The 21,303-nt window shown below is 41.7% G+C and overlaps 1 protein-coding gene across 8 annotated transcripts in view; it reads right to left on the bottom strand.

Annotated features, from left to right (window-relative positions):
* Positions 1-600: 600 nt before the first annotated feature.
* GRM1 (glutamate metabotropic receptor 1) overlaps positions 601-21,303 on the bottom strand; it is a 191,486-nt gene continuing 170,783 nt past the window's right edge. For 3 of the 8 annotated variants that reach the window (XM_035321820.1, XM_035321822.1, XM_035321821.1), the window contains exon 9: positions 601-4,373. In XM_035321820.1, coding sequence (XP_035177711.1) covers positions 3,551-4,373 — 823 coding nt within the window. In that variant the 3' untranslated portion in view covers positions 601-3,550. Of the gene's footprint in view, positions 4,374-14,603; positions 14,689-15,798; positions 15,838-21,303 lie in introns of all 8 variants that reach the window. The other 5 variants (XM_035321825.1, XM_035321824.1, XM_035321827.1 and 2 more) reach the window with 5 other exon arrangements.

Raw genomic sequence — 21,303 nt, 5'->3', positions numbered from 1 at the left:
AATCTCAGCTGTGCTCCCCTTTTAACGAGCTCCTAGATGAGGCATATTGCAGTTCAGGGGTCACCAAAATGCCACAGTGTTTGTGTTGCAGAGCAGGAAGGAGTCAGCAGTCCCAGTACTTTGCTCTAAACAGTGTCAGTAAAGGAGGCACAAGATGTCTGGGATGGTCAATGCCTATCACTTATAGCTGTCAAAAAAGCATATTTGAGCTTCTCTAATGGGAGCTGACATCACACAGAGTCAAACATATATAGAGGACTTCCAGCAAAGGGCTGATATATCCCTACGTCCTTGGGAAGCAAAATTTCCTGTCATTTCCCATTGAATTGTCTTCCACAACTTGTCAGCCCAAATGTGCACCTCTGTTGCTCCTGCTTTTTATGAGGAAGCCAAACAGCTGGTTTTGTTGTTGTTGTTGCTGTTTTCTAAACAAAAATCCCCCAACCCTCCATTGTCTCACTTACATGACATAATCAATACCTACCTCCCTTCGAGCATCCCACCGTCTCTCTCACAGGATGCTGAAAAGCCCTGGAACAATGTATTACTAGACATTTCTATTTTCTACTTTGGAAGCAAAAATTAACAATCTTGGCATTCTATTTTTAAATAATAAATAGAAAATATTTATTTTACAGCATTTTCAAGATCATTTTGACAAAAAGGCAGTTTTCATCAAGCATTTGACAGACCAAAAGAAAGAACTTTTACAGAAAGCTTCATAGCTCATACAACTACATACACAAGGTGAGTTCTTGCTCTGTAGATATATTTATGTATGTGTATGTTTCCAGCTTCAACAGTTACAAACTAAAAGCTAATATACTGAATTTCAAGAAAACTCCTACTCATGATATAGTTACATTGCAGTAATAAAATCAGTGCTTAATATGTTCAAAGTAGACAGATATGAAAACCATAATACTTTGCCATGTTACCATCTCCCCACCTATATGAGCCTTTTATGTTTCTTTTTCTCCTATATATCATTTCTTCAAAGACTGGCTTCCTATTACTATCCCTCTGCTATGACAATATATGTTCTTGGAAAAAGCACAAGAAATCTTATACTAGGATTATAAGAAGATAGAACTCATTGCCAGTGCAGTGATCAGCAAAGAAAATATGGTATTTTTCTCATTGTTTTCATGAGTAATGTGCATTAAATAAAAATAAATAATTAAGTTAAATTAATAAGAAACAGCAAAAAAACAATTTCCCCCTAAAAGCTCCAGGCAGACAAAAATCAACCAACTGACCCTCAGGTGTCTTTAGTTCATAATAAAGTAGAGACATCAATCTACTGACAAAGACATAACTGTGCCTTTGGGCAATGTCAGTTCATGCTTTCCACATAGGGATGATGACAGCAAATGGCCACTAGTCATATTGAAAGGAGCAAACATTGTGAAAAGAGGATGAGGAAAAAAAAAATCCATCCCATTTTGAGAATCAGCCAAATCTCCCAATACCACTATTATATTATTAGGTCAAAGTAAAAAGAATTGATGACTGGCGGCAGGACTTCTTAAAATTCAAGTGAAAAGAAATAAAAGAGCAGAAATACAATGAATTTAGGGAAAAAAAAAAAAAAAAAAAAAAAAGATAGAATACTCACAATAAATGTTTAAAAATATTCCTTAAAAATATCTTTGGAAGTAAATTATGGAATCATAGAACATATACTCAGGTAAATTCAAGGTCACAAAGTTCATAGCAGCTAAAATTCTGTCCTGAATATATTTCATATGTACATTTATAAATTGGGTAATAATAATTATGATTAAATTAAAGCCACAGCAGTTAGATCCAGACTTTGAACATGCCAGCCATTAGGGAGTTTAGGATTAGGTCCATCTCTAGGAAAATATATGAAGGATACAGAAGGAGGAATGAATGGCAGAGTACAGCTACCTCAAAGTGACCTTTAAAATACAAGATTGTATATTAAATAGGAGTGAAAATGTATAGAAAGAGCACAATACTGAACATAACAGATTAAAAGAACAGTTTAGAACAAACCCTGGGAATTTATGCACACATTAAGCACTGATGAAAGTTCCTGTCCAGACATGATTTTATTTTTAATTATCTGAAGCAACAAAAATATTTTAAGTACTTTTCCTTTCTCACCTTTATAGACTTATACTGTTAAGTGCAAGATTCCTAAAACAGACTTTTTGCTTTTTCATTTTTTCCTTTGTTAACCACACTTGCTACAAACACATAACAAGTTCTCAATGCACTGGTTATTAATACTGTAGGTCTACTTCATAAAATATCTGCAAAATAAAGCACCCTGTTATAAGGGTAACAACTGTCTCAGCTTGTATATGAAAAAAATGTGTTAGCACGGCATACAAACCTCCAAAGATCTATTTAATATTTGTAACAATGAGATATAAAACATGATTGAAACATAAAAATATTCATAGTATATTTATAAGACAATCTTCCAGTGGTAGTTATTGGACATTACGTTTCACACATACTGTACACACGCATACAGAGACACAAACATACGCTCACTCTTGCTTAAAGACCGACTCTACAGCCCGCAATGAAGAACGGCCTTTCTTTTAGAATAATACTTTTTGCTCTAGGTATACAGCTATTTTCCAATGCATTTGATTCCAAAGTAAAACAAAGGAATGATGTACTGACATGGCAAATATGTTGTATTATGAAAAGTTAGTCAATAAATATTGTTCTGCTACAGTAAATGTTGTGTAACAGTTTAGCCAACATGGTTTGCAATTGTATACAAAAGGGCAGTTTTTCTAAGTCCTTATCATATTACAAGTACTACAGCAAGGGCTTTCATCAGAAACATCTCAAGTGTTGGTGATATTCCTCCCTTTGTTCACAACCAGCCTTAAAAAAAAAGCCCAAATCCCCCAAAAAGCAGCCTAGTATGAAGAATAAATTGTTCCAACAAATGTCTTTAAGAGCCATGTGCTTTCACATTATCTCAGCTCCTCTCTCCCTAACTTGTTATGCATGTACCACCTGCAGAAACCAGAAAAATGATTTATGCATATATGTGTTGTATACAAGTAGCTTTGTTCCTCCTCACCGCACTCCACCCTTCCAGCTCCCGGACCAACTGGTGCCGTAGCAGGAAGGCTGCAATCATGAGATGTGCTAGGGACTTCTCCCAGGTCACACTTCCCAGAGTCCTTTTCAAGCATTGCCAAGAGAGGGTGTGTCTAAGTGTGATTATTTTATTTATTTATTTATTTTTCCCAGTGTATCTATTCATTTTTTGCTATAGAAGTTGTCTTTTGGGTTTGTGCTTTTTGTTTTTTCCTGTCATTTTCTCAAAGTACAATATATTTTTAACAGCTAGAGAATTTTGAGCCCTCAGAATGGATGTTTTTTTTTTTTTTTTCTTTATTTATTCTTTAAGTGCAGGATAAAGTTTTTGCCCTGTCATATGTGACTTTGCTCTCCTCTCTCTCCACTGCCCCTGGGGGATACATCTCCCCAGGACCTAACAGCGGGCAGCTGCCAACGTCCTTCCCATCACATCTCTCACAGCGTCCGCACTCTACAGGGTGGATGAGCTTTGCTTATAATCCCTCAGGATGACAGAGGCATAGGTCATGTCTGGGGGGGTGCAGAGCACCGACTCTGACACGGGGGAGCTGGGCACGGAGCTGCCCGAAGCCACCGAATCCCGGAAAGGGGACGGGGGCGTCAGTGCCGGTGAGTCTTCCAGGGTGAGCTTGCTGGTGGCCGGCTCCTCCTCCTCCTCGTCCTCCGGGTTCTTCTCATAGACAAATCCCTGAATGAGCTTCAGCTTCTCACTCTCTGCTTCCTCAGACGGGGGAGACAGGGGCTCCCCACTAAAGGCGGATGCCTGGAGAGGCGTCAGGGGTGGCTGCTGAGGAGGCCGGACGCCGTTCCCCGAGCTGGGTGTGGGGAGCACGGCGTTGAAGTCGGGGATGCCGGTGGCCAACTTGTTGACCACGCCTTGCAGCTGCTCCATGAGAGATCGAGGCTGCAGGGGCAGGGTCTTGGGGGACTGGTCGGGCAAGAAGAGGTGGGTCTCCTCCGCCGAGGCCTGCAGCGGGGGGGTCGTCGCCACCCGCCTGTGCACCACCATGGAGGGGCTGCTGGGCTGGTTGAGGCGGACGGGCTCTCTCTCTTCTTCCTCCACCACATTGTACAGAGTCTTGCTGCTGATGTCGGTAAAAGTCAGGCTCTTGCTTTGGCCGTGGTAGCTTTTAGTGAGGGGTTTGATCACGGCTGTCTGATTGCACCCTGTCTCCTGGCTCTTCACATGCACTGAGAGTCTGTGCCACATGTGCTCGCCCTTGGGAGCTTGTCTTCCACCTGGTTCAGACCATGACACAGACTTTCCATTAGAACTATGAATAAAATAAAGATGGGTTTATTTGCATTTACATTACACAGATATGGGCAGTATAGCAAACAAGCCTACATAAATCCCAATCATTTTGCATCTTTAGCATGCTCCCCAAACCCTGCCCCCCCTCCCAATTCTTCATGTCATCCCAGAAACACTACAGAATGAAACAACAGCATTTTTAACAGCAGCAGTTACAGCAATTTCCATCCAAAGGCAATTACTCCACACTGGTTATGTGCCCCACGGCCACCCTAGAAAACCCAGCCCATGGGAAGGGCTTTGGGAAGACTGGCTGTTGTTTGAGGACCCTTAGCCTTTTCATTTTTTATCTAGGTTTGCTCACTGCACCTTGCAGGGGAAAGAGAAAAAGAAAAATAACGTCACAGGAAGAGCTTTAATTAAGCCTGATTTACAGCTTATAGGAAACATTTTCAAACTGTTGAAAGATAAACAATCTACAGCCTTAGCCTTTGGCACCCTGGATAGCAAGAGGAAACATTAATAACCCCTCTTTTTCTTTTTATTCCGTGCCTCCTGTCACACTTGGGAACACATTAGCTATCACAGAAATGACAGACATCCACCAGGGCCTCCTTCAGGTAGAAAGAAAAGGCATACCCACTTCCTCTGCCTGCCCAGCCCGTGTGCCGGCCCTTTCTCACCTTCCCATGTTCAAACAAAGCCCCAGACAGTGCCCCCTGCTTAGGGATGTGCTGTCACTGCAGGGACCCCTCGCTGGCAGTCAAGACAGACAGAATATAGTTCTTCCCAAGTGACCATTATTTACAAACCAGGATAAAATGCTGGGACTGAAAACAGTCAGTTTGTGTGGGTGGAGGAACAAGCAGCAACATGATCACAGTAAGTCGAACCTTCCAACTCCTTGTGTGAACTGGATCCCAACGTTTGGATGTTTGGCTGAGGGGGAACCTGAGGGTCAGGTCTGTAGCTGAGGAGTGACAGTGCTTTTACAGCTCCCTGGGTCTTGCAGAGAGCAGCACTCAAAGCAGAGTGATATCTCATTAGCAGCTGGTGAGACGGGGAGCTGAGCTTCAGAAGACCAAGCAATTGTTTAATTGCAGGTCAGGCAATAGAGATCATTCATAAATTATAATATGCATCACCTGGGTGGAAACCAAAGACTAGAGGGAAATTCTGAGATTATTTGTATGAAGAAGCCTTATCTCAGGGTTTCATCCCTCAGGGGGCAGAAGTAAACAAAGGATTAAAATTCAGGCCCTGTGATTGCAGTGCAGGTGGGAGGCAGTCTGGGTGGGAGGCTGGCACAGCAGTGCTGCCTCGTGGTGCTGCACACACCAGGGTAGATCACTTCCCTTACAGACTGCAATATTGTTCTGAGCATTTTGCTTTTTCTTGCACTTCTCTTTCTCAGGGAGTAAATAATTACCGGTTGAATTTTGTGAAAATATTATTGGCTAACTTTGTCGTAACTGGGAGAAATTGGTACAATACAGATAATGAAAAACTGGCAAAAGGGAAAAGAAATGTACATAATAACGTGGCACTGTTCTGCTGAGCAGTAAATATTCCTAGAGAAAAAGAGAATTTGTGCAGGATCCAAGCAGTGAGGTTCATCTCCAACTCCAGACTCTGGACCTATGACTCATCACCTTGGTAGGAATTGGCTCACCAGAACAGGCCAATCTAAAAAATTCATAACTCCCCCAAGCACGTAGCTGGTAGGACCTGGAGATGTTTGGATTTAGAGCTTTAACCTGGAGAAAAACAAAATAGTCTATTTCCCAGCTGGCTAGAATGAAACCTCTATATAGTCATTAATGAAAAGATAAGAATGAAGGTTTAGAAGCACTAGTTTTGATCAAAATGAGGTCTGATACGACATTTTTTTTGAAGTGCTATAGAGATAAGCAAATGACTATAGCTGTTGGGTGTGAAAGATTTTTAAAGTAATATTTTAAAATATAGAGATTTCCAAACTCTTCACACAGAAACATTTTGTCTCCTTTGAGTTCAAAACAAGTCTGTTCTTGTAGAGAGGAAAATAAGTCAACCACTCTCATTGTATTTTTGCTGATGCTATTGCTTACAAGTACTGCAAAAGGCTTTTCTGGAAAAACATGATGATTATCTGCTCTCTCTTATGCTAAGTCCACTTCTGCATCATTTACTTCTTTATATCTAGCTCTGGTGCATCATCGCACTTTTCAATCCCTCCTCACACCATCTGTTTAGTATCTATCTTACTTTGTTCCCAAGATCTTGTATTTTACATCAAAGGCAAGCGCTGTTATTTTAAGGAGCTCACTACCTCTGCCTTCAGATCTTCCTCCTATTCAGTTCATTTTCCTCCCCCTCACTCTCAAATTCCACTCTCCTGACTTCTTTCTTCTATAGCACTCTCCATAACGTACTTAATTGAGCCCAAGTCAACAGCCATACTTAAATCAAACTGTGCTGGGACTACAATACCCACCCGTGAACAAACCACTTAATCAGGTTTCATCTGTTACCAACTTGCTATACAGGGAAAGCTGGTGCTGCTGGCACCTTGCCTGCACCTGCCAGGCCTCCAATAGCCTTGTGACAAATAGCTTTAGAGCCGCAGTGGCTCTTCACGGGGTCATTCAAGCCATTTCCACCTGGAAAAACTTTTTCTGTTATGACTCTCCTCAGTCTTTTGTTCCGGCTCTTTCCCTCAACTTACTCTGCTTGCTGTGTCTGTGCACAATGAGACTGTCAATGAGTCGTGTTTGAGATGGAGTCAGGGGATTGTCATGGCAGTACCCGGGCTCTGACTTGCTGGGCAGCGGGCAGGCAGTCACGCCGAGATCGGTGCATTCAAGCAGAATTAACAGTTAACATGCAAGAAAAAAACGCCTGCTATCCTGAAACGAAGACTAGTCACCTTGAATGGTATTGACACTTAGGCAAAAAGTAAAGATGGAGCTGGGAAAGCTCTGACCAGAAGTGAGTATTGGCTGGACAGGAATCAACTCACATGTGCAAAGCAATGCTGGCAATCCTAACTGCATGGTCACTGTTTGCTAAGTGATTGTCACATATTATTTTTTTTAAAGGATGCACCAACGGGAGAAGGTAAAAATCAAAATTATCTGTCTTTCATAATGGAGGAAAGGATGCTTTTCCACACAAAGAGGAGCACCAAGCTGGATCATGGCTGGGTTATAGAAAAGATGATACTCTCTGCCCAGTGAAAACTGGTGTCTTCTTGCTTCTGTCAGTATGAGATGTCCATGCAGGTATTTATTTACCTTTCCTAACTTTCTCTCTCCATTTTAAAATTTCCTACAGGATTTAGATTTCACACACAGTGCTTGGCAGAGACCTTCTTGGAGTCTCAAGCAACATTAAGGTTTATAGTCATGTCTATCCAGCATAACTATTTCTTCATATCTTTGTATCGAGCCTAGATGTCCTGACAGGTCCTTGGATATCCTATTAACACATAAGATGGGCTTCTTTTACTATGTAGGCAACAACATACATGGAATTTAGGTGCAGTTTCTAAACTTTCCTTACAGCTTTGTTTAGAGCTTTTGTATTTTAGGGTAATAGGCACAAGTACATTTCTGGTGTGAGTTTGTGTTAGGTATGTGAGTTCCATCAGCAAGTCTTTTGCTATTTTTCCTCAGTAATTCAAAGTGCTATTTTTAATACATGTACCAATCTTTACACTGTTTTCTCTGCACGACTCTGGGCTAGTCACTTTCACATATTTTCAGCTGATGCTTATAGACACTAAACAAGCCAGAAAACAATTTCAAACCTTAATAGTTACTTGCAGAAAGTCTTTAAAGAACTGGTGTGCGCAAATCTGAAACAGCAATCCAAAATATCCCTGCCCAGACCAATCCAAAATATCCCTATCCTCAGCTATAGATATGCCTACAGCTTTTTTGGTGGTTCACCGTTTTTTGTTAAGTGTCTCCATCTGCCCCAAATCTTGCTCCTGCTTGTGTCTAGGACTGCCTCAGACTCAAGTCCTGTCACAGTCAAAGAGGAAAGTCCTGCTCCTGCCAGTGTCTCGGGGATACGACCTTGTTGGCTTCCCTGGAGCAAAACATGGGAACCCTGCAACAGGTAGTTCCTCCTCATACAGCACAGTCCTGAAGATGTCTTGCTTCAGACATTGGATGGCAAAGGTTTCATTATATGTTAGAGACTGAATGTTCCTGAGGTGGAACAAGGTTGCCCCATTTCCAAGAGCCAGTGGTCTATGGTAATCTAGTCTGTACAACTCTCTGATCCTATTACCTTTTGCCAGTGAAGTTACAGCCTGAGACCCAGAGCATAAAGAATTTGGTGAACTTTCCATCCCGTGTGCCTGAACCTTTGTCTTTTTTGCCTTGATTTTTTTGTGCGTAAAAATCCTTAAATGACACCATAAGAAAGAGTTAAACAGAGTGATATTCCCAGTTGCTTTGATGAGGTTAGCTTTAGGAACCCACATATTGGGAAATGGCTCCTCATCTGATGTAGTGCTTGTCACTGCTAGAGTGAAACAGCTGGGGATGCAGTCAGGCAAAGTGCTTGAGAATGAAAAAGAAGGGACATTTCAGGAAATGTTAGACTTCATTCCCTGTTTCCTTCTGAGACACCAGAGCTTTGGACAGATATACCAGAGCAGAGGACAGATATATAGGATTGCTTTTTTAAAGCAGCAGTGGCAATCAATCAGCAGAAAAGATTACAGAAGAAAAAAGTTGCCTTTCTTTCATTGTCAGACTGATGCTTTGGTCAAACCTACCTCCTCATAATCACTATAGTAACTGTTTGAAATGCCACAGCTGGTAGGAGGCATTGGGATAACCTAGTGTGAAACTAAAATTTTAGGAATGAACAATAAATACAAGGGGCTGTTGATTTTGTAAACCAAAATTAGGTCCAAACCAAACCCTAAACTATCTGATCAGCAACCAGATGAGGCCAGTGTCAAGTGCTGCCCAGTTAACAAATGATGCTCTCCCCTTCACAGGTTACCCTCCTAGGCAGGGGAATTTCTACACTGCCTGCAGAAAGGCAGCTGGCCATCAACAAGTTTCTTCAACTCTGCAGACATGAAAGCAGCAATAAAGAGCCTGAGAAGATCTCTGTCCCACTGCAGCCTCACCATTCCCAGGACCCAAGCTAAATAGTTTAAGATTTAAGGCTAGTACCTGCACTGCAGCACACAGCAGTGTTTCACTTCTGTCTCCAAGGTCTCCTCCATCATAGTATCCACTGCAGTAAGGCTGCTGTGGCGTGAAATTTGACTGAGGGAGCAAACTGGCTTTCATCCAGGTTAGGGATATCTCCCTGTGCTAAGGAGGACCCTCTCCTCAGGGCCTTTCAGCCAGTGGGAGCAGTCAGCCCTGCCACTCATTAGTAGAGCAGGTCATGTTGGTTAACATGTTCCTGCAAGCCTGATTTTTAAAGCATTGCTTCCAAGGGCTTATCTTTTTTACTAACCCAGGTTTAACCTCTCTGTGGCTCACCCAGGAGTGAGGGACCCATCACCCTCCCCCACCACACCCCGAATCTGGTGTATGCTCAGGATTTTTGCTGATAAATATCACTTTTTATCACCTAAAAGAAAAAATAATAATAATAATAATCACAAAACAACTTTAGCGTTAGTTCATCTACAGTGCAATCTCTACTTCAGTGATAAGAGGATCTTACAACAGTTCTCACAGTGTGACTCCAACTCTTTCTTTGGTGCTGTATAATTAGAGCAAAGTTTAACCTCCCACTGGTGTTTCTGGAAATTCAAATTACTGAACTAACTTTTCTGTGTCGTTCCCCTCCCTTTCTTTAGGACAAAACAAATTGCTTGCCTTGCACATGGGACACAACGTTCTATGTAAATTAGAGAGCTATTTTAAATGTACCATGGAAGCAGCTACACAAAAAGCAGGTATACACAAACTGCAGGAAAACATAACACTGTCCCACTGTACCACAGGGGCAGAGCCTGATGAGACCTGGGATTGCAGTGGGTGAGCACAAACCCAGAGCCACCTTTCTAATCCCCTGCCTTGCCACCGGATCGTGTCAGGTAAATCTAACCTAGTTGATCCTTGTTACTCTGCTGCAAGAGGTAAATGTTACTTTAATAATAACATTTCAGAGAATAATTTCAGAGAATAATTCACTGATGATACCAGCAAATGTAATTATAATTGCTAGTATTAATTTTCAGTCTCATCTGAAAATGCAGAAGCTATGTCACACTTCAGTCATCCATCTAATTATTAGTGACAAAACTTTTGGTTTACCAGTATGTTTTGTTACACAGAATTTATTAAAAACAAGTTACTGCAAATAATTTGGAGAAATATATTTGCAGAACTTGCAAAGTACTCCTAATCTGATAGCTTTGACATTATGAAAATGTCCCCAAATTGCAAAGCAGGTTGCAGCTTGCAAACTGTTCATTAAGTATTTTGAAAAGAATAACAAGTAGCTACTAAATAAATATGTGTTGCTTGGAGAAAACAACTTATTCTAGCAGATAATACAAAGTTCAGGATAATGAACAGTTTGTCCCATACAGCAGGCAAATTATTCCAGTGTTCAAGAAATGAAGATCAAAAACCTGCAAATCAAAGTGAAATTTTAAAAGTGTTTTTATTATTGAAAAATAATAAAAAAAAAATGAATCTGTTTATTTTGTTGTTAGTGATCATTTAAAAAGGGCCAATATTCAGAATGAGTACATCCTACAGGATGACCATTGTATTTTTTTAAGGTTTTCAAAGTTAGTGCACAAGAAATGCATGGTGTAAATTGTGATAGGTCCTCTGTGGAATCTATATCAATGGAGAAGCACATTTGTATTACCAGAAGATGTGCCTCAGGCTTCACATTGGAATAAATGTACACAGCAGTGCAGTCATTGACAATACCTGAACTGAAACATTTTTTTTTCAGACAGGCTTGAAAAGGAACGCAGCTAATGCAACCTGAAAACTGAAAATTACAATGTGCTGAGCAAAGGAACCTGGAAAGCTGAGGAACACGGGAGGAAAATGATAGAATGAAATTAATTTAGGAAAAGCGTAGGCAGCAACAACTAAGACAAAATAGCCTGTAGAACTATAAAGCTATAAAGATCATCAACTTTCAAATAAGTTATTTTAAAATAAATATTGTAGAAAAAAAGATCTAGAGCTGCTGTTGAATCAGAAATTAATGGCTTTTGTACATAAACAAGTCACAAAATAGCTGACAAATTTTGTGTCCCCACTCAAAAGCACCATACCATGGCACAGAGATTCCTTTAGGAATTCACAGGGAAGATCTCTCCTATAAATGCAGATAAACATTAATTAAGATTATGGTAGATTTTTCCTAGCTTTCTTTAATCCCTCCGTGGTTCTGTGGGCACCACATTTTTAACCAGAAAGATATTGGCAAATGGGATGCCATATAGAGAACAGCAATAAAAAGCCCCATCAGGAACAGAGAAAAAAGTTCATGAGAGAAAGCTGAAATAAAGGAATACATTCAATTTGATGAAAGAGCTCAGTGACAGATTTCAAACATCTGAAAGGCATTAACACTGAGGATGGAAGATATTCCACAGTGTGTAAATGCACAGCTGAGAACCCCAGATGAAGTTACAAAAGGGAAAATTATTCTGAAAATCTGGAATATTTCCTCGCCAATAGCTGTATCATGACAGGATTAAATTCCTAATGGTTGCTCTGGATATTTGTTGCCAAAAAGTGTGCAGCAGTTTTATAGCAGTATATGAGGTCTTTCTCGACCATAACTTGGCAGATTCTCTGGTATACTTGTGAATAAAATAAACTCCCAGCAGTTTAAACAGTGCTCAAAGGGCCACCAGGCTTGCTTTAACATGCTGCTGGTGGGAGGGACAGCATTTTGAATGCAGCCTTAACCCAGTTGCCACAGGAAGCTTAGTCATGAGGCACCCCGTTTGTAATAGATCTAGCTCTCTAACATGCTGCAGGAGATAAAGCAGCGAGCAAGGGCTGTGGCTTTTCTGGGTATATCTGGACATTTCCATGGTAACAAACATGTAGCTTTGGGAGAAAACAGTCCTGAAGCTCAAAGCTGATGTTTCTGAGTTTATTAAGATGATGAGCAGTTTTTATTATTCTATATTTTCATGGCTCTGCATTTCTGGCCATCTCCAGGATCATACAGAAAATGGAGATCTATGTTAGCACAATAACCAATGCTAAGTATTGCGTGCATCAAACACAAAAGAGTTTGGGGCCACTCCAGCTATCTGCCTGTAACTGAAAGGCGAGGGAAACCATAACAGCCTTGGTGATTTCTAGCATGTCGGGACAGCAAAGCGAGGCTTCCCCCGGGAAATCCAGACCGGCTGACTGCTGCTGTTCTTCTGGCTGAGGCTCAGGCACGAGGCCAGGAGGTGGTGATGGGCATCCGGTGAGATGTTGGACGCCTGACTTTGTGCAGCACAGCCTGGCCGCCAGGCCATGGGTTGCCGGTGGAGAATGCCCCTTCCCCGGGCTGCAGCGCAGCACTGCCAGGCCTCTGAAAGCACCGATCCAGCTTGGAGGGAAGGGGAAGCCTGAGGGGTAGGGAAGGGGGAAGAAGCTGAAATAGCATGTTTCATGCTCAGGAGGTCTGAAAAGCTCAGCTGCTTTTTAAAGGCTTTCTTATCTGTGCAGCTGCCACAAAGTGTTTGAAGTCCCATGGACTGCTTGGCGTCACACCAGAGGTGTTTCTCAGGAGATCATGTGGATGAGGATTTTTTTTTCCAAACTGAAAAAAAAAAAAATCCCAAAATCCCAAGCACTGTCATGCAAAGAGCAAGAGCTTCAGCCTCCCCCATGCTCTGGAGTTTTATTCTTTGTATCCATGCTTTTTGAATATAATCTGTTGTTGCATTCGCCTTTCTTTGCTTCCTAATGGTCGGATTCCCATGCCATCACCCATTTCTGTCTCCAGACAGACAGTTGGCAATCTGTGCCCTGCAAATCTGCAGCATTAGCTCCACATTAGAAAAGAAGGATGTATTGTTAGACAGAAGTTAATAACAAAATGTTTGTACTTTTCCTTACACTGGCTTTGCAAAATTTGTGTTTCAGGAAGGCAAATCTGGTTGCTGCCCAGGCCCTGCATAACCATCACTGCCGCACTGAGTCTATGATGTAGATTACATGTATTTCTTCTGATCTGTGAGTCAGAGGGCCAGATTTGGTTGAATTAACATCACTGCTACCTGCCCACAAGTTGCACAGCCTGTGAAAGGTCTGAAATGTTTTGTGGCTGATCAAAGGAGCTGAACGGCAGCTTGGGCTGCACAGGGACTGTGATGCTCAAAATGCTGGGTAAGTGCCTCAAAGGCAGATTTCCACCTCGTCACTGCACAACCTTCCCTGGGGCAGGGAGCAGGACTGCTTCACATCTGCAGTTTATCAGATGGAAAAGATCATAAATCTGTCCTGGAAAATAGGAGGCAAGGCCTTTCCGTTTCTGCAAGAGCTAGCATGTTTTCTCCGCTGCGTTTCTGTATGCTTAAGAGAAGGCAGTATTTGCACTTTTGTTTTTGAACAGCTGGACTTTGTTCCTGTTCACTGAATGGAGAATATTCAGAAGCTGAACGTCTTTCAAAAACTGTAACAGTAAAATTTTCTCTGCTATTCTTTAGAGATAGGGCAACTCTTTGTTCCTGTGTCAGATTCTGCAGTTTTTATTTACTGCACATCATTTCCCTGCTCTGTGAATGCCACCAAACCAGCGTTTCCTGTGTTCCCTCTGCTGGCTCTGGAGCAGCAGTTCACTAACAAGCACAGTTAGTGAGAGCTGTGCACAGCAAAGGTATCTTGCTATGAGACAGCAACTGGATTTCTGTTTAAAGCACGCAGAATAATGTCATCTCCATGCAAAACTGTAAAGAAAAAAAAAGTTGGCTAAATGGAAAAAAAAGAAGATACAATTAGTACAAAAAAAAAGGATGTATTTGCAAAGTTGCAAGCATTTACAAATAAAAGTGAAGGCTTTTTCTTTTTTTTTTTTTTTTTTCTTTTTTTTTTTTAAGTAAAAGCTGCAAAAAGAAATTGTTGAGTGTCCTCTTCATCACATCTGGACAATCAGATTAAGGCATTGTGTGAAACAGGGGACATAAGCAAATTTCCCATCTTTAATGGCATGCACCACATTTGTCCCATCATTAGACATGATAAACCAATGAGAAAGAGAAAGCAAGGGGTAAAACCACTCTTTGTCATGCAGCTTCTCTTACACATTCACTGCAGTGTGGGATTTTTCAAAGCTGCACATGTGCCGACGGACACTGGCTGGTGGGCGAGAACTCTGGCTGCCTCTTCCTGAAGATTGAAAAGAAAAAGACACCCAGTGAGTGGTTATACACATGTGCACACATGGTGGTTATACCACTCAATAGGGTGCCTGTCCCTGACCTACGTCTAAGGCTCACTGTGGTCCTTCCTGTATTTTTTCTTCTTACTTGGGCCAGTCACCTCAACCTCCATGTAGGTTTCTCCTTGGCTCCAGCATGGTATTGTGTAAAATGGGTTCTCGTGGTGTTTGACCCCATTTTTTCTGCTGAGCCCTGATGCACTTTACAGACCAGATGGCAAGGGCTGCTGTGCATTTAGCTGCCAGTGGGAATTCTCCCCTGGTATTCTCAACACAGGGTTAAATGATGAAAAAGGAGCATCTGCATTTCTCATCTTATCTACAAAAGCATCAACAAAATTTTTGTTGGTGTAGTTCTTAATATATACAGCTCCTGATTTTTCTCTGTGGCTCTTATTCTCACAATATGGTTTTCTAGGTGTTTGGATTTTGTTTGTTTGTTTTTTTTTGTTTGTTTGTTTGGTTGGTTGGTTTGGTTTTAGCTCTAGCTGAATAGTCACTAGCTTTTGTTATATGTAATTTCATTGTATGTGCTTCTTTTTTCCCATTGACACATTGGCCTTTTTAAGGTAGACGTGAAATGAAGTCTCTCAGCCACTCTATCTCCAATGATAATTCCAAAAAGGATTGGAGATTGCAGTTTTGGACATTAATATAAGACACACTATATTTTCTCCTCTCCGTTGCCCTATAAAGTGGATGCAAGCTCTCATTTATCTTCCCCAGTCTCAATAAAAATAAATAAACACGCGCGTGCTTTGACAAAAATGTCAGGTATTTTTGCACATGGAATGTATCAATGAATTTCTGAAAAAAAAAAAAAAATGTCATTGTATTGCAAATAAAATGCAAATAAAACTCAGCATTTCTCCCCATCAAACAAATAATCATTGTGCATGCTTGCCAGACTTCTGTTTACCTCCAAACAACAGATTAATGGATGGTATGTTCACGTACTACATACTCAGTACAGCTGCCAATAAGCCAAAAAAGCCATTCTTCTCACCACATACTAAAGCACAGGAGCACAGCGTGATGTACACAGAATACATGCATACCCATTTTGGAGAGGTAGATGCCTTGAGATGACTTCTGAACTATTATGAATAAAACACAAATAAGACACACTGCTGAGCAATTTTGTAAACCTACTCATATTGAAGTTTCTAGAATAATTAAATTCCTTACCAGGAGTAATGACATCTCTGAGATTTGACAGTTTAAAGGAGATCATAATTAGGAACTTAGCTACTGTGCTCTCTCCTACCCCCTATTGAAGTTACAGAGATTATTAAACTTCTGATTGAACAGAACATCCAACATCACTACAGACCTTTGCTTTTCTTCATCTATTGACAGAACAAGAGCTTTCTACTTTCTGTGGTTGGTTTGTAAAAAGTCAGAAATCTGTAGTTTATTTAGTCACAGGACCTAATGTTACAAAACATGTAGCAACATGTGATTGATTATCCAACAGAAAAATACCATTCTGAGCATATTTCACACACACACGTGCTGTATGCAAAACAGAGGGCACAGAGCCACAGACAACCTTGCTCAACGACCTTGTAAAAGGTGAAATACTTCCACTTCAGAGCACTTCTCTGAACCTGGGTCTTTGTGAGGCAACAGAGTTTACCAGTTACTGTCCCTCAGCTAGTGCCATATGCTGCCACTTCTGGCTTCTATAGCTGCATTCCTTGTTTCCCACCCTGTACTTCTCTTTATGCAGATACATCCCCAGAGTGAGTCCAGAGCATTTTGATCTCCAAGTTCTGGGCATCTGTACATCTTGTTTTGAAATCCTGCTATGTGAAAGGAAGAAAGAATCCTGCTTCCTTAGTCCAAAATGTTTCCTAACATTCAAAACACAGTGAATTATTTTCTTACTGTGGTTGCAGATGTGCTCCTCGGACAAAATCAAACACAGATTACAGATGTAACAGTATGCAACCTCCTAAATGCCTTGTCAGGTTTGCATTCGGTGGGAGACTGCTGTCGGAAGTGCTGCTATCAAAGCAGTGGTTTGCCTTTCAGTCAAAGTCAGGGGGATCCCCACACGGTGATACACAGGATATGCACTACAGAAATCAGAATCTCAAGGTTCACGCCTCAGTAGAATTTGGATTTGGATTTAGAGTGAAATTTAGATTTATAGTGTTGTGGGAAATGCAGTGCGTGTGCTAATTATACTTCAGTGAACTATTCTGCCGTAATTAAGCATTGTCAGCTGCATAAGTAATAATAAATGCTCTTGCAATAATCAATTTGAAGTATCCTCATAGGCTTGCTTCCTCTTACTAGTAGTGTGTGGCAATACTCTCCTTTTTTTTCATTCCATTTCTAATTAGGATGTATCTCCTCCCTTCTTCCTCCTGGCTTTGCAGGCAGTGATGACATTTCACATATTCCTCTGGTTACCAAAAGTATCCTGCCCACCTTAAAAAAAATATGTTTAAAGGGCCATTCTGGGGGGCTGTCTTCTAAACAATAAAGGTAATTCCCATCGAGTCGATGACACTTATTTGTTTCCTGAGCCCAGAGGCAGGATGGATCTTCTGTGTGTTTGAAGGAGGAGTTGCCATTCCATAACAGAAGCATGCAAACAGCTTTCTGATGAAATCCTGGATGCAGTAACAGGGACCCTGCCAGAGGAAGCAGGGTAACAGTGCAGAGAGTTTCTGAAGGAAGAGGATTAATTACTTTACTTTATGGTCTTTGGAGCAGAAACATGTTTCTAGACAGTTGGTCAGAACACAGGCTAGGGAAAAGGGCTACAGAAATCTGCAGTGGGGAAAGTAAAGGGTCTGAGGGACAAGTCACCCTTGTCACTATTTTTTCTCTTAAGTGTAAATGAATCATCCCATGAGGCAAACAGCTGTGTCAGGATTGTAGGAAAGTGTAAAATTGCTATCTATCGTGTTTTCTACCTGAATAACTATAAAACATTCACCTTCTTCCCTGGAATTACTCTCTCTGTCCATCCAGACTCTCCACACAAATACAGACTGAATGAGTCTGTCTGGCATCCAAGATAATATAAACGCGGGATTCTGTGTTACCTATCATCTGAAGCCAGTCAAAGATCTTCCACACTAGATGTTGTCAGAGCTGTAAGAAAGACTTTCACATCTATGATTCTATGATTTCCCATAGTCAAAAATATACAAGAAAGCACAGCCCCAGGTTTAACACAGCCTAATTTGAAACAACTGAGCATTGATTACATTAGGAAGACAGTAAGTGGACAGAATTCAAGAGAAGTGATGGTGGCATCACGCTGATACTTACAGTGGCATGATAGCCCTGAATAATTTTCTAGTTTTTTTTTTATTATTATTATTATTAATAATAATAATAATTTATATATAACGCTTAACTTCAATAGAGGAAGGGAGAAGGCTTGTGCCTTCTACCATCACAGCCTGGACTATTGCCTGCTCCAGCACTCAGACTGACTGCCCTCCTCAGCCCAAAGGGGCAGCTCTACAACACAAACTTTCCAGCCTGCTGTCTACTTACTTCCTTGACCCCTAGCAGCCTATGAGGTGACTGGGGAGGTATGCATACTTTGGATGTAAAATCAGATCAGTAAAGAGCTCAACAGAACAACCACCCCCAATTCTCTTGTGTCTCTAAATCTAACATCTTCTGAAGCAGAAGCATCAGCTTCTGATGTTTGTGTCCTTTAAAGTTCAGGTTTTATGTATAGTTGTCATGGCTGGATCAAAAGCTATCCATTATAAAAGAAGCAAGCCCAGGTCCTTCTTCTGTAAGAAGAGGAGTTGAATTTCAATACCTTTTGTAGGAACCAGAATCTGATAGAAGATTTCTGCAATATACATATTTAAAGCAATAGATGAAATTGGGAAGATAGATTGGTTTTCAATACAAATTCCTTTTTTAAACCCAAGCCCTGACTTCTAACTGAGTGAAGGTTAGAAATAATTGCTCTGACTTTTAACTTAATTATGCTAATCAATTGGACAGTGGCAGTTTTTAGAAAGAAAGAAATAATTAACAGCTGCAGAGCAGAAAGAGCTGTAAGTAGGGGGGAGGCTATGTTGTCATTTGCCCTTGCCAGGCAGGGTGAGGCACACAGGTAGTTACTACCCATGGAGAACAGAGGAGCAGGAGAGATTTTTGCAATGCATTTTCTCTGTTGAAGTGTGGGCATCTGCTGAAGAGAACAGAAGGGTCACTGGGCTGAACACGGTCCTAGTAAGATGTTCAGAAAGACTCAGCGCAGAGCTAAGGCTGCACCTCACACCACCCCAGGCCAGCACGAGCCAGCTGTGAGCCCAGGGGAGCATCCAGCCCTCCGTGCGAGCATGGCCCTGGGTGTGATTGCTCAATGAACTGGCAAGGAATGACAGGGACAACTAATGTGAGTCGCAACTAAGCCAAAAAAAAAGGAAGGGGGGATGGAGGAAAGATGAGTTCCGTGCTCCAGTTAACAGCATCCAGGCACTTGTCCATGTGTAAGTGAAGGGGCAGCAGGGGGTAAGGAAGTCTTTGGGTGTCATTCCTGGCTTAGGGCAGCTTAAAGCATTTGTGGATTTATAGGCTATGATAGTCCAAAGCAGCTGCAGGCAAATCTCTCGGCTGACCAGGATGGCAGCAGGAGAGATTTCTGAGGTAAGATATAAAACTAAAATCTGAGAATGTATATAATGGATGTTTCAGAAAATATGAGAAAGTAAAGGAAAAAGTCCTCACTTCCTGAGGACTACAGATATCCCTGGTGCCACACTTTGCATCTGCTTGAGTCCACACTTTCCCCCTACAAGGTCCTGGAGCACAGAGGCTAGCCCCTGCTGTGCACACATGAGCTCCAAGGACCCTTATGGAGCTGCTGGTCTGTCCCTGCACACCCATGGCATTAACCTGCCACTGGGACACAAAAGCTGGTGGCAGCTCCCACGTGCCTAATCTGCTCACTGGGCTCCTCCTTCAGCCCCTCGTCACTTCCAAGTCTGCTCAAGGTAGCTAATCCCTTCACGGGAGCTTACGCCGACTCTGGGATCTGTGTCTGGATTTTGGTGGTGGGGGTGGGTGGTTTGGCGGTATTTTGCTGCTGGGTTTCTTGTTGGATGGCTGGTTTGGGGGCTTTGGGATGTACAAAAGGGGTAATGTGAAGCAAGTTCCAGTTTCCAGGCAGTCCTTGATCTGGGAATGTAAGGCTTCTAAATCAGGCCAAACTGGCTGGACCAAACCATCTGAAGAGATCTGGTTTATGCCATGAAAAGAAACGGCCATAAGAGAACTCATAAAGAAGAACATTTTCTATAGAAGTAGAGTGGAAGACTAATGTCCTGAGCTTGAAGTAAGAAAGTGACAAGAGCAGCAATTCCTGCCTTTAACACACGCCAAATATAAGGAAAGATAAACAGTTTGCAGACAGCTCTGGGTAGAAAGGAGAAGAGTGTCCTGGATAGAAGGTGGCTCCAGATGGTCATTTACACTGAGTCTGTGATTCTCTGGGGATACCTGGGACTGACTGGAGTGAAACTGTGAATACCAACCAACCACTGGCCAGTGAAGGGCTGCCAGAATCAGAGCCGAGGCACTTGTTTTGCTGGAGGGGAAGATCAGTGTAGACATCTCCAGCTGTGGTGCTGCAACAAAGCTGAGCTAATCTACTGGTTTGCTGCTGAAAGGGACTACTCTCGCCCATGTTACCCAAACCAGGGGCAGCAGGGACAATCTCTCCACTGCTGACATTAACGCTTATCTGACCCTGAGGAGATCAGGCTCAAGGACAAGCTTCCCAGCAATGACTCACTTGACTCATTTTTTTTTCCTCTGTAAAGTTAATTTTGCAAGGTGGAAGAAAAACACATCCTGCACACCACAAAAGAAGAACCACACAACAGAGAATGGGAAATGACTTAAGAAGAGATAACTGAAGCAGTAAGCTAGAAATGGTAAATTGTTTGTAATGCAGTAATAAGGATCCCGGAGCTTTTCGTTCTCAAGTGGGCTTTTAAGTGACAAATTGTGTGATTACTTCTAGCCTGCACAATTGTTTGCTGTTTACAGTGATAATGCCTTTTAACCTATGCTTGTCAGGTGTGGGAGGCTGAATGCCAGAGCACATATATGCTTTGAAGAATTAGCTGACTTGTTATTTCAAAATTAAATACTCCTTAACAACTCTAATGTGGAGGCAGATGTTCTATTGATGCAATATACTTTGCTTTCCTTTTTAGCCTATACTTAAAGTGTTTTCTTAAAGTCCTTAAGGTCTCTGAGAGAACATAACCCATGTTGCTGGCCACAATCATTAGTCACGCTTTGACAGTGGATGTCCTTCTGTGTGGACATTAACTCTGTCATAAAGTCTGTTCTGCAGACTTCTAGAGTTGGGTCTGGAAACCCCAAGGTAATATCTGGTAATGCTAATTTTGCCCATTCAGAGTCCTCAGGATGCAAATCTAATAACCAGGAGAACACAAAGAATGTGGTCAGATCTCTGCTCTGGCTGTGAATGGTACTCTGTGCACTTGGGCAGATGGAAAACTGTATCAGATGGGTGGAAAACAAACCCTATTGGCTAAAAA

This window comes from Oxyura jamaicensis, chromosome 3 (genome assembly GCF_011077185.1).
Source record: "Oxyura jamaicensis isolate SHBP4307 breed ruddy duck chromosome 3, BPBGC_Ojam_1.0, whole genome shotgun sequence".
Lineage (NCBI taxonomy): Eukaryota > Metazoa > Chordata > Aves > Anseriformes > Anatidae > Oxyura > Oxyura jamaicensis.
The sequence above is the reverse complement of the archived record's forward strand: the minus strand, read 5'-3'. Positions and strand labels throughout refer to the sequence as shown.